Raw genomic sequence first — 14,128 nt, 5'->3', positions numbered from 1 at the left:
CAAGGGGGCGGTCAAAGGCACACAGAAAACCTGAGGTGCTTTTTAACAATAGTAAAAGCAAAATGAAACCAAGGATCCGTTCTGTTTCCAGTGCCCCGAGTTCACGGGCTGAAGTGTGTAGATGGGGGAGGAGAGAACATTTCTGTCACTCATCGCCCGTGAAGTAACGGACAGTACTCGATAGGTATCTGTGGCAAATAACTTGCAAAACAACCTGCTTATAAAATGGCAAGAAACACCAGCGTAAAGAAAAAGGGGGGGGAGGGGGAGAGAGGAAAGAAACCCTTAATAAATCCCAAAAGGAGAGCAGTAAATCCTTTTCAAAGCTCTACTAGATGAAGCAGCATAGAATGCACACCTGCAAAAACTGTCAAAGTCATTTAGGATAACTTTGCTTTACTGATGTCCCCCTGCTGTTCACAGTTACTTAAGATTTTAATTTCTGTCTTTTCTGCATTTTCAACTGTGCACGTTTTTCTCTGGGTTTTTTGGGGGTGGGGAGGTGGGGAGTGGGGGTGGGGTGGAGAGTGGGGGACTTCTTTTCTGATCAGTATTCTAATAACCACCAGCACTCTTCCATTTGCTAAAACAGATGGGGGGAAACTGGTTTCAAGTTCTAGGAAAGTTTATAAAGGTTTAATTTGGAGAGCATTTGCACAAAGTTAGAAACCAGCTTACATTTTTTGTGTGATTTCTGTTTTTAGAAATACCTTTCTTTCCCTTTGTAAAATGAATGCTGTGTCAGTGCAATTTCTTATCTTTGTGCTGAAAAACAGCCATGTTCTTGCTTGTTCCATTTAACCAGGATGAGGTTTTTGTCCATCCCTATGAAATGCCTTTCATAGAAACCTTATTTAAACTTTACGACTATTTTTATGTTACATTAGAACACCATAGGCAAGCAGATAGGTGTCTTATATGGCTGTCCTATGATTATGAAGCTCTTTCACTGCCAGAAGGCAGCAGAAGTCTGAGAAAAACCGTAAAAACTAAACTAAACTGGGGTTAAATTTTAATTTAACTGAGGATTTTCTTTTGAGTTTTATTTTCAACTGTTGTTACCCTTGAAGAGAGAGAGAGGATATGAACTGCAGTAATAAAAAAATGTGCATTGTGCAAAGGTGTCTTTTTCCATACTGTGGAGACCCAGAGCGAATCGCAAATTCTTGTGGAGTGTTTCAAAATAGTGGGCACACTGCCAAAAAAGAAGGCCAAGACCATGAACGTCATGATACAAGAAACACCCACGGTTACATTTGGTATTCAAGCATGAATCTATTACTGTAATATAACAAGGGAAGGAAAAGGGCTGCAGAATCCACTAGGTGTTGCTGGTGATATCTGTATAATAAAACAGTGTGTTTACTAATATCTTACTGGTACCTTCACACTGAACAACTAGCAATTTTCCTTTGGAGCTGTATGGAAAAGTGTCCTGGAAGGGAACTAAATTTGAAGAAAAGAAAAAATAGGCCAAAATGAAGAGATATACTTCACAAGTTCATTTTTACAAAAATTAAAACTAGTAGCAGAATGGCAGAAGCATAGCCATGATAAATAGCCATGTTGTATGCTAACATACAGAAAAATCATGGATGCAAACTATCTATGAACATTGTCCATTAAAAAATAATAATCAAGAGATGCAGAACAGATGAAATGCCACCTTTTATTGGACCTGTTAAGTATTATTATTATTATTATTATTATTATTATTATTATTATTATTATTATCATCATCATCATTATTATTGTTACAATAATGAATTCTATGGAACTGATTCTATGTAATTCAGTATATTTAAAAATGCTTAGTGTCTCCATTTCCATAATCATAGGCAACTGTCATGATATAGCGATATTCAAGATCTCAAATTTGCCAAAACCAAAAACAAACAAACATTCCTTCCAGTAGCACCTTAGAGACCAACTAAGTTTGTTATTGGTATGAGCTTCGTGTGCATGGACACTTCTTCAGATATGCACACAAAAGCTCATACCAATAACAAACTTAGTTGGTCTCTAAGGTGCTACTGGAAGGAATTTTTTATTATAAATTCTATTTACTACCTACCTATTTGCTACCTACCTGTCACTTGGCAAAACCATTTTGCCCACAAAGCTTTGTTTCAAATAACTAAATCTGATACCAGATTCTTTAACCAAATTCAACCACTTGGTAGTATATTCAAAATGCACAAAAGAAAATACTTCTTCACCGATGCATAATTTATTTAGGGACTTTCATGCTAAATGTGTAGCGAAAGCCACTTACTTAAATGACCCAAATAGGGCATTCAACCAACCATGACTAGATGAAACTCCATGTTCAGAAGCACTGTAGCTATGAATGCCAGTTATTTGAGGTCAAGCTACAGGACAAAGTCTGTTGCCTTCTGCCTCTGCTTGCGTGTTTCCCAGATCATCTGGCTGGCAACAGTTAGAAACAGCATCCTGGAGAAAATGGACTTTGGTTGAATTTAGCCAGGCTAAACTAACTTTCGGGAATTTGTGTTCACCATAAAACACCACGAATCTAGCCGAACCCTTACATTTCATGTTTATAGCTCCCCTTAAGCTAGTCTGAGCAGAAAAGGCTGATCAAAACAGAGAAAGCTGTGTTGGTTTAGGCACTATTTGTTTTTAGTGGGAAGAAAACATTGGAAGAACACATTGCATGTTAAGCCTGTTAAATGTGGGAAAGTGAATTAAGGGGGTAGGACATGCAAAAGTGCTCAGGAAATGCGCCATTGCCATTTATTGTTCCATTTGGGTTTTCACAGCACACTGAGAAGATCAGGGGCCAAAAACCCACACTTATTGGGCAAGCCCAGGAGAACACTGTGTTTGTGTGCCTCAAACAGCTATGAAAAACAGGGGGTGATGGCTTTATGCAGAAGTCACAGTGAAGGCAGGTCTAGACTGGTATAAGCATCAAAAGATCATATCAGATGAAACACTGAAGGAACTATTGCTATTTTAAAAAATCTATGACAAGAAAAAATATTTTGTTTCTTAAAGCTGATCAGCTGTAAAGAATTACGGCTCAGCAGGCAGCATTCACTGTCTGCATACAGTGAAAGCATTTACACCACCAGAGGGCAGTCTTGTAATCTACAATGTAAATTTTTAGCCGTATAGGTTTTTCATTTTTAATTAAAAGATATGCTGAGTGTTTTGCAATACAGAGGGATCATAATTGACATGCAAAAGACAAAAGATCCTCTTTTAAAACAAAAACTGCCATTACCAAGTGAATTTATAGATTATGATTTCTCTTGTCCAAAATATTTTCCTAATTGACTGAATTAACCATTTTTCCATTGGAAATCTTCTCTTTAAAACGAAGCATGCTACCAAACCACACATTCAATACTGCTCACTGTTACTGTATATGACATCTGTCACATATAATATTTTATTCACATTACTTAAATTGCCAGATAGGGCTTAACGCTGCCCCAGAATTGTGGGGAATTTCCAGCAGAGAGCTACACAGTGGAAGGAGTGGAGTTATGTGGGCATAAACCACAATACGATTCTCCAAAGCTTTTGGCTGATCTAATTCCGAATGAAAACATACAGGTATTCCTCTTCCAGTTTCTGAAATTATTCTGTGCAAGCGGGACTTTGAATTTGTTGCATGCAATCTTCAGATCACAGTATGAGATTTTTGTCCTGCCAGGATTGAGTTTTATTTGCTCACTGTATCCATCCCTACCTACTCCTTACTGACAGGACGGGAGGGCAGCGAACTATTGAGTATGCCATTTCTCTGCTGGTCGGGCAGGCAGGCAGGCGGAGGGGGGTGGAGAGTGGAAGGGAGGTTCCTGATGTATAAGGAACATGAACATGCTCCTTTCTGAAAACGATCCCACATGCCAGCCTGCAAGAGATTTGCCATGTGTAACACAGAATCTACAAATGAACACACACTGCAACATGGATGGCATGCATTCGCTTAGGAAGATGCATCGTTTAATATGGCCTTTGGTTTTTCTTATTCAAGGATAAAACTTCAAAATATCAGTTGCGTCACTCCGATTCCCCCTCCCCCCCCATGAAGCAACATACAACAAATTTTGAGGTGCTTTTCTGAGGGCTTCGTTAATTCTATTTGAGATTTTATTACTGATGGTATTTCACATGCCGTAATCTTTGGGACAGGATGCAACGGAAAGTCCAGCTAACAAAATCCAAACATGCTATTTTGTTGCTGGAGCTTTGTTAAAACAAAGTTTCAACAATAAAGCACACAGTATTTTAAATACAGTATCTTTAGGAGAAGTAATTCATTTGCTCTTTTGAAACATGCATATTGATACGAGGTGCGCTGGGCTTGCTCGGATTACTGGAAAAATCTACACTTTGTACCCAAATGTCATTTTTTTTACTGCAGCTACAAGTTACCGCATGCCTCAAGGTACAAATCTTATATATATTTCATTGGAGACAAGGATGCACTGCTAACTTATTAATTATAAAATGTTCTCATGGCTCTGCTACACAGGACTCTGCCAAAAGTGCAACAATATTTTATAAGCCAGTAACTATTTAAAGCTCTCAAATGTTTCATTTTAAATGGATCAAGGCCTATCCCATCAGCTGAGAAGATACTTGTGTGAAGAGGAATACTAGGGAAATCAAATTCACGATAGCAAAGAAAACTGCCGGTATATTTGCCTTTGTTCTGTCTGAAATCCTTATTTTTAAGCAATGCTGCGGAAACAGATATATATATTTTTACCATTCAGCTGAAAAGTGACATATATGGACACTAAACAAACAATGCCCCCCCAAAAAAAACCCTCAACCACCAGAATCTGTAGAAGTAAGAGCTCAATAGTTTATGATGCCTGTTTTTGAAGGAAGGAAAGAAGTAAGGAGAAAGACATGTAGCTGCGATCAAATTGTGAACGCTGAAAAATATCATAATCTGCTTTCACTTTCCTTTTTAGGATCTATTCTGATCTTTATCAGAAAAGCCATGTTCGATCTAATTTACGCAGGAGACAGGAATTATCAGTTAGGCGTGAAGGCACGAAAGAGTTAACAGTAAAATACATGCCAAGGTTTTAATAAGGCTTTACAATAAAAAGCTTCAGTCCTCCACTTTCACTAGATTTTGTTGTGGTGGTTTTTCCCTTGCTCAGGGCAATCCATCTGTTAATTTTGACTTGCAGTGCAGTTAAGCGCTCTCTTCTTCCACCCCCCCCTCCTCTGCACACCCACAACCAAACAGCCCAGAATAGCTATGAGGAGGCTGACACACACGCCTTACAGAAATAGAACAATTCTTTTCGGAACATCTTAGGCAAAGATCAATTGTGCATTTCTCATTTGTGTTTCGTTTCGGGGTCTCCCCCTCCACCACTTGCAGGATTAATACACAAACGGTGCAGGCCCTACTAACGATAAAATAGTTTGTGGTGAAAATTATTTACTTCTCCATCTTGTTTCCTTTTGGTGCATTTTTAATTCACTGATTTCCTAAAGTGCCTTCCCGATTGGACAACGCGAAAAAGAAGAAGTCTATGCTGGCTGTGATAGAGATTAGTAAATATTCATTGTTAACAACTGATCTGCACTGTGACCAATGCGGTTATTCTCAATGGGCAAACTGGCCTTGTTTTCAATAAAAGCAGAGAAGTAGCCTTTCCCTTGAGCCCTGTTAGACTGACGCGGCAGTTGGAACTGTCATCTTCACACAAAAGCAAAGGGGGCTGGGTTTTACAAACAAAAAGCCTAATTGGGAGATCTTCATGGCTGTACCCCTGACATTTATTTAAACCTCATCAAAAAAACAGGAAATAACTGAACTAATTAGTGGACTGGCATACAAACTACTATTTGTTGGGGTAGAAAAGCATATTCATATTCTGCTCTAGAAAATGACAGTGCTACTAATGATGATGTCAGAAACAATGGCATTAACGTGATCTTCAAGAAGGAAGATGACTTTGGTTTTATATACTGTTTCATAATGCCAATTCGTCAAACTCCTCGGCCCCAAATAATTTCCGCCTTTTAAATAAATTTGCAAATGGCGAGTTGAATATTTATCTCTCAGGAGAAAGCAATAGAAAACACCTTAAAACTCCCCCCCCCCCCCCGAGCTAGGATTGAACAGAAAATATTATGTATCTTTGGGCTCATTTTTATTTAAAAGACCACATTATATTTCCCAAGGTAGAACAGGATAAGCAATCTGTAGATGCAAAATTTGCGCTGGCACTCTTTTAAAGGTTGCTGAACAGAAACCAATATTAGGGTAAGTGTAGTAAAGACCACATTCATTTGAAATTAAATACAGTATATATAAATTGTAATTCAGACACACACATAGGTACTAATTAAAGACTGCTAAGCTTTATCTTACAGTACAAAACAGATTTTAAAAAACCTGGCCTAGACAAAAATGTTTGGGATCTAATAGTAAAAATCATTTGTTTAACAATATAATTCTAGACTCCTTAGCCCATCATTAAATGTTGGGTGTCTTGATTACCTAGTTTATGCATAGAACATAGAATATACTGTTCTCAAAACTTGTACAAAATATGTAAAATAGATAATAAATTGTGTTCTGCCAGCATGCAGCTCTCAGTAATGATGCAACACATTTATGATTTATTAAGATTAGCTCCATTACTGAACAATTAATGTGGAACAGCAGATAGAACAAACTGGGCAATATATCAGTAGATTTCTAATTTTCATGAATGTAACAAATGGATAAAAATAGGATCAGTGTAAAAATTCAAATTAAAACTACAAATTGCCCATGTCTTTTACATTTAAAAGATACCTATATATTGAAAACAAAGATAACACAGATCTTGCCATATCAGTTTACAGAACATACTGAACTTGTGGTAGAAGATAACACACTAGCTGTCATAATGCTTAAACGTGTTAACTATACATTTGCAGTTCAGATTTTTTCACATGTACTATTTGCTTTCTCAGTTGTCAATATATTAAATATTTACAGAAGTGGGTTGCTAAAAAAATTGATGCACTGGGTGTCTACATGGAACATACACTGAGAAGCTACAGATATAGTCGTTTGCCACCATGTACCAAAAATGAATCTCTTTAAAACTGAATACAGCCTTCTTGCCTAATTAAAACACAAATATGCATAAATTACTTCTAATAATTTGTAGACTAAGGGATTCAGAAGTAAGTCTAAAATTGCTACTCACACAACTGAATCTCTTCCTACACCCTTTTGCTGCTCTACACACACACACACACACACACACACACACATGAAAGATCAAGATTTGGGCACCGATTCTTAAGCACAACTCTTGTTCCTATGTTCTGCTGACATAGACATTGTTATGTTGGCATGGGGAAAATGATTTGTGCAGCAAAGAGGGTTGGGAAATATATGGAGACACACCAAAGATGAATTATCTATCTTGCTTTCTCTCTGTCGTACACACACCAAACTCCAACATAATTGCACAACACAGTATCAGCTAAATTCTTTAACCTGTCTTAGATTATGTAGCAAGCAAGCATGGCAAATGTGAAAATCTGTGCCCATTGCCTTGCACAGCCTGTGTCACAGCAGTCATGAACAAAACCAGGTTACCCTTTTATATAAAGTGATGTTCAAGGTGGGTAGAAATACAAAGCTTATTTAATGTTTATCTGCACATGGTGGGAAAGCGAGAAGCATTATGCTAACATTAATTCATGCCGACTAATTCATCATCATCATTATTACTAATTACTAATCATCATTATCATCTGCCACCATTTACAGTTTAGCCAAGCAAAGTGAACTACAAATCTTATCTTAGAAAACAACCGAGAAGCAATCTCCTTCCACTTTGGAGCCGAGGCTCAAAGTCCACCCAGGGAGCTCACAGTCCTTGAGTCGTAAGGACTTCCCAGGTCAACAAAAATACTATTGACTACTGTAGCATATGGAGCCTCTAAATACGTATAAACATGAACCATTTTCAGAGGGGTAGCTGTGCTTGTTGTTTCAGCCACAACAGAGTCAGCACCCTAAAAGTTTAACAAACATTTTGTGGCATGTTTAACGTCAAAGCTCATGGCACAAGGCATAGGTCTGGATATATAGCTTTATTTGCAGCGTTTACCGTCAAGAGCAGAGATTGACCATCATCATAACTCTGGGAACCAATGTTCACCCAAAGCATTAGTAAAGAGGAAGTTATTTAAAATATTTGAATGTAGAAAAAAAGGGGGGGAAAGTGTCCTGAACACATTTCATTTTGTGAGTGATAAATATATTCTTTGACTACAAGCATACTTTCCGATATTCTTATAACATGGAAGTTAAAATCTGAAAACATGTGTATGTATTTTGCTTAGAAAACTAACAATCTTCCTAGTTTTCTGGCACTAGTAACCAAAGTAATGAAGCATATGCCTAAAAATTGGAGACTTGGGGTTATAACTCCCGCTCTCAAAGAGCCCAGGTACCTTTTTCACACCTAACAATACAAGCAACCTGAAGACCAGTATACTAGATAGCACTGCAATTCTTATTGCATGATACACATTATTTAGTACAACAAAAACAAAATGCGTACAACACAGGGGTTTGTTGTTCTGCACCTTTTTCACACCTAGCTCTCACTGAGGTACGTAAACCTGTGTCTGGACTGTGCCATTTCAGATGACTGGTGGGGAGCTCACACAATAGTATGCTCCATTCATATGTGAATATTAGATGTCAGGAAGAAGGGTTCTCGCCTGAGATGCTATTTTTTTCTGTGCAAGAAATATGTTTACATGGAATACTCACTCATAGGACCTCCAATCTACCTATTTATCTACTTGCACTTTGATGTGCTTTCGAACTGCTAGGTTGGCAGGAGCTGGGACAGAGCAACGGGAGCTCACCCCATTGCCGGGATTCGAACCGCCGACCTTCTGATCGGCAAGTCCTAGGCTCTGTGGTTTAACCCACAGTGCCACCCGCTGCCTCAATAGGTGGATGAGTATGGGTATATTTGAACACACTGTGTAGGGGACTGAGGAACATGCTAGACAACACGTACACCCTAACCCAAATAGACAGGTAATACTTCTATTGCAGACAGAACTCTGGATTGAGGTTGCACCTTTTTCCTTAGATGCAAAGCACCTAGTGCACATGTGTACATGCAGAGCTGCAACATACAAAAATTTAGTCATAATCTTCCAGCCCAATGCTTCCCGAGACGGCAAAAGGAGGAGAGTCATGTATCTGGGGAAGGGTGGGAAACAAATGGAAGTAACAACTGTAACAACAAATATACACACACGAATATACACGTTCTTCCCGGATGGAGGTCCAAATGCCGTACCTTTGCTGCACCTCATCTAACCGTAGTCCTGCATGTATATTTCACCGAGAACATCAGATACTTGGTGAATGTCAACGTATACTTAAGAACGAGGGCAATCCCACAGGAATTTTGTGAACTGCTTAACTGATATACAAGTGCACGTCAGCAGTCACCTAAATGGAATTGTCAGTATTTGCCTTGTGCACATCCAAACAGTGCAAAATATCTATTTCTCAGCATCGGGGAAATTTAAAGAAATGATCTATCTCATTTTATATACATTTAAATAATATTCCGTATAATTTTCTTCCCAGTTTTTGGAGATTCTGTCAAGACTGCCTACTTGCATAGATGATACGTAATGTTACAATGGACTTCTGAAGTTTGGCGAGTACCAACACTGGCATATGAATGCTGGCAATCGCAGTTAGATAAAGCATTGCTTAAATAGATCCTGGAGTTCAACTGTTCTGGCTTGGCACTATTCCACCCATTAGAATGGGCAAGCAATGTTAAAAGGTGACACACACAAGACCTGCTAGCATACATTACTGATTGCAACTAAAGGTAAAGGTAAAGGTACCCCTGCCCGTATTGGCCAGTCATGACAGACTCTAGGGTTGTGCGCTCATCTCACTCTAGAGGCCGGGAGCCAGCGCTGTCTGCAGACACTTCCGGGTCATGTGGCCAGCGTGACAAAGCTGCTCTGGCGAACCGGCACCAGAGCAGCACACGGAAACACCGTTTACCTTCCCGCTATAAAGCAGTACCTATTTATCTACTTGCACTTAAGGGTGCTTTCGAACTGCTAGGTGGGCAGGAGCTGGGACCGAATGACGGGAGCTCACCCCGCCGCGGGGATTCGAACCACTGACCATGCGATCGGCAAGTCCTAGGCGCTGAGGTTTTACCCACAGCGCCACCCGCGTCCCCGCAACTAGACATGACATGACAAAAGAGGGACAAACTGTCCCTATCTTGATTTGAAGGGAGTCATTCTTTTCAGAGTGCAAAGAAACCTTTCTCATGCCAAATGTTTACCTGCAAGGCATCCACCATCTCCAGCTTTTTCTTCAGCAGTTACCCTCCCCAAGGAACTCCCTTGCAAGCTTGGTCCCATTTCCTTTTCCCTAAACCTACCTTCCAACAGCGTTGATTGCAGGGTGCAAGGAAGGGGACTTCATTTGGCCCAAAACCCATAGTAACAGGAAGTTGTCGACGCAACGGGGAAATTTGGAATTGCAGTTTGCTAGGATTTCAGGGTCGCTACAAAAGCAGTAGCTCAAAATAAGCCCGATCTTATTTATGAGCTGAGCCAAAATTTAAGGAGGTTTTGTCTCGTATCTTAAAAAGCTTGTTGTTTCCAAACAGCTCTCCCACTTCCAAAACTAGGCAACATAACCAATCATAACAATTAATGGCCCTCTTTTAAAAGCTATCTAACTTCTAGACCAAGTCAAATAGATAATTTGACACTATGTAAGATAGGAAAAATTACAGAATCAGTAGAGTATCTACAAATATATCAATTATTAATATATTTTTGTTTATCCTTTCTGCTTAATGCGTGTACAAAGTATGAAAACGAGAGCAAGAAAATGCTTTACTAGATAATAAGTCCAGGCAGCACAAATCTAAAATGTATATGTGTCTTACAATTCTTGAATCTCTGACTATGGTACCTTGTTCCATTAATAATTCTGTACAAATCCTTTTAATGTGGCAGTTAATGCTCAACATTGGCATGAACATAAATGATATTTACTTAAGCCTCTCAATGTTTTGGTTTGACATATTTTTGAAATAACAAAATCACAGGCATGCATGGAGATGAGTTGGAGGAGATGTTTGAAAACCGCACTCATCCAAATTTTTGTGCCCCTTTAAAGCAAATTTCAACACACACACGTAGCATTCTTTTCTATTTCAACAAAAGCATGCAAACTTACACGCTTTATACAGGGCCAGACCACAGTTCAGTGGTAGTCCAAATGTTCTCAATTCCAAATCCTTTCAATTCCAAGTATCTCCAATTTGAAGGGGGCAGGGACTGGAAAGCCTCTACCAGCCTTCATTGAAGGAGATGGAGAAGTGGTCTGACTCAGTATAAGGCAAATTTATACATTTTTATGCTACCCATCAGACAAAGAGAACAAATCATATTTCTTCAATATCTTTCAAGAGGATTTTTCTTCTTGAAATTATCTTACCTGCCCAAGTCTTCTTTTCTCTGTGCTAAGTCTTTGTGGATTATGCAATGTGTAGACTGGAGTATATTGCACAAAACCCGAGCTACAAATTCCATACTCATCTTCTGCTTCCTACAGAATAAAATTAAGATTGAAAAATCTTTATGCATTTAGTATATGTGCAACATTTAAAGCGTCAAACAGAATTTCAGACAGTTTTACTCTGTATTCCAAAGGACACAGCTAATCACTAAAACCATTTATTACAGAGACTAACAAACAGAGATATTTCTTTAAGAGTTTAATATCTCTGTTTTGTCAGTCACTGCATACACACACATATATGGTACTAAATCACTTTTGCTAAAACAGATGGGGGAAAGATGTCATAAAAACTGTCACCAAAATTAACTTAAACTTCATAGCAAGATGTTTAAGCTGCCAAATAACTTTTAAATAGAGTGAAGCTTTCGTGAAGAACAATTAACAACCAATTCATGTAATCAGCCTTCGTGCTTGAAGGAGAAGAGAAATAATATAAAAAGTACTCGCTATACAATTAAATATTGCAGGCAAACAAATAAAAATTTAAAATGAACAAACAATGCCTTGACGACATGCCTCCAATACGTTTATATTGCTGCTCTTGAAAGTTAAGGGATTTCAGCATGCTAAAATACTGCCACCATTTACAGATCTCATGAAAGTTAGACAACTACACCTTCTGAATTACATTTCTCTGGTAAAACTGGCTTGCCTTAAATTCTCAGCTTGAAGCAAAGGCTTCAATTGTGATATCAAAGCAATCAGCTTTATGAAAACATACATCCTGTTAACGTATCTTTGAAGACCTCTGTTTTTCCATGATAAATATGCAAACAATAAAGAGATTATTCGAGTGGATGCATAGAATGACAGATAGTTGCCAGAGGGCTTGTTATAAAAAATGTATTGTTGAACAAAGGGCTAAGCATATTTCAAAAGTCATTAAAAACACAAATCTTGTGGGATTTGTAAGGTATGTGCTTCAAACTGAAGAAAGAAACAAGGTAAGAAAGTACAAATTCTGTTACATACCTTGTGTTTTAACTTACTTCTCACCTCCTTTATCCCCTGTTTTGCATGATTTTTTGCCTAGGAAAAAAAGAAAAAAGAACTAAATGGCTTTGCAAAACAATGGTTTGAAGAGTGCTGCATATGAGGTGAAATTTAATTAAAAATTAAATCTCTCACATTATGTGGTATAATGAAAGGAAATTACTTCCTTGCTAATTTCACACATGATTGTTAATAAGGTTTGAGTGCATTAAAAATTGTATCTCAGCATATGTATATCTGGGTTACCAAAAAGAAAAAAACAACCGCCACTAATTAAATGATATTTCTTTAATAGTTCTTTTGTGCATAATGGTATATTTGGAGAAAGAAATAGTTCAACCACTTGTTGAATAGTGAAAAAGTTACGGCAATGGAGTTCCAATTGTGTCATTTTATGCAATGATGTTGCTAACTGTGGCATCTTTGAGTTGACACCATTATTAGGTTTACATTTTGTTGCACCAAAAGTATCAGTCAAGTTTCATTCCACTATATGATATCAGCTTGCATAAAAATGCATCTCAGAACTTCCCTTAATTCAGAGATGCAATAACCTCACACAGCTTAATCAACTATGAACCCCGAAATTTGTGATCACCTCCAAACTGGTGCCAAAGATTTGTGGTTGTTTTGCAGCATTTTCTGGTAAAACCTCCGTGTTTTGCAGCGCCCCATGATCTGAGTAATTAATACATCAAACCGGGATTCATAATTAACACTAAAAAAAAATCCAGCGTTGTCTGAATTGCTTCAAACCACACACACCCATTGCATAAAAGGTAGTGGATGTTTTCTTAAAGAAAAGGTTAAGTTGTGGTTCAAGGACCCAACCCCCGCAATGTGGAATGAATACACAAGGACACGTGATATAAGGTTAATGGGCAAGAAAAGGCCACAACTTTATTGATTACAGCAGTGAAAAGGTATTGGCTTAGGCATTGGATGTCCAAAACAAGGGGGTTTATTCACCAGCAGTTGGAGCCTGTTGATGCTAATCCAACTATAGGCTCTCCCCTGATGTCACCGAGGGTCGTGCCATGGCCTCCCGCCAAGCAGGCATCGGACAGAATACACGACCGCCAGATTCCTTTAACGGAATACCCAAAAATTGAAGGCATAGGCGATGGCCACACCGAGCCCTTCGACACACCACAACACATTATTCCAATGCCTAACCTACCCACCAATACCACGAAAGTTGTGACGATTGCTACGAGGTAGGCGAAAAAACCAAAAAGCCTAATGCCAAATGGAAAAATTCCTACCAGGCCCCCCGGACAACCAGGGCGACCAACCTAAGGTCCGTAGCAAGGCCAAGGAAAACTAAGACCCTGAGCTCAAAGGGAGTGGAGGGTGGGTGACTCACGACGGGACGATGGAGAGTGAGGCCGAAGAGGGGCTGGCGCTGCAGCATATAGGCTGCTGTACACGCCCCCCTCGGCAGCACCTGGTTGGGTGCCTGCCGATGGGCGTGGGCGCCAGCCAGGTGAGTGGGCGGTGCTCGGGCTCCCGCCCACAACC

General features: G+C 39.0%; 1 protein-coding gene across 3 annotated transcripts in view; it reads right to left on the bottom strand.

The window, feature by feature from the left end:
• The window catches only part of DENND1B (DENN domain containing 1B), a 168,586-nt gene that overhangs the window by 9,117 nt on the left and 145,341 nt on the right, over window positions 1–14,128 (bottom strand). For all 3 annotated transcript variants that reach the window (XM_083445296.1, XM_083445295.1, XM_083445294.1), the window contains 2 exons: window positions 12,587–12,643; window positions 11,531–11,641 (listed from right to left, as the gene is read on the bottom strand). In XM_083445296.1, the coding sequence (XP_083301422.1) occupies window positions 11,531–11,641; window positions 12,587–12,643 (168 nt within the window). The remainder of the gene's footprint in view (window positions 1–11,530; window positions 11,642–12,586; window positions 12,644–14,128) is intronic.

This window comes from Podarcis tiliguerta (assembly GCF_965153285.1).
Source record: "Podarcis tiliguerta genome assembly, chromosome: 6".
In the NCBI taxonomy this organism is placed as follows: domain Eukaryota; kingdom Metazoa; phylum Chordata; class Lepidosauria; order Squamata; family Lacertidae; genus Podarcis; species Podarcis tiliguerta.
Note: the sequence above shows the minus strand (reverse complement) of the source record. Positions and strands in the feature narration are given on the sequence as shown.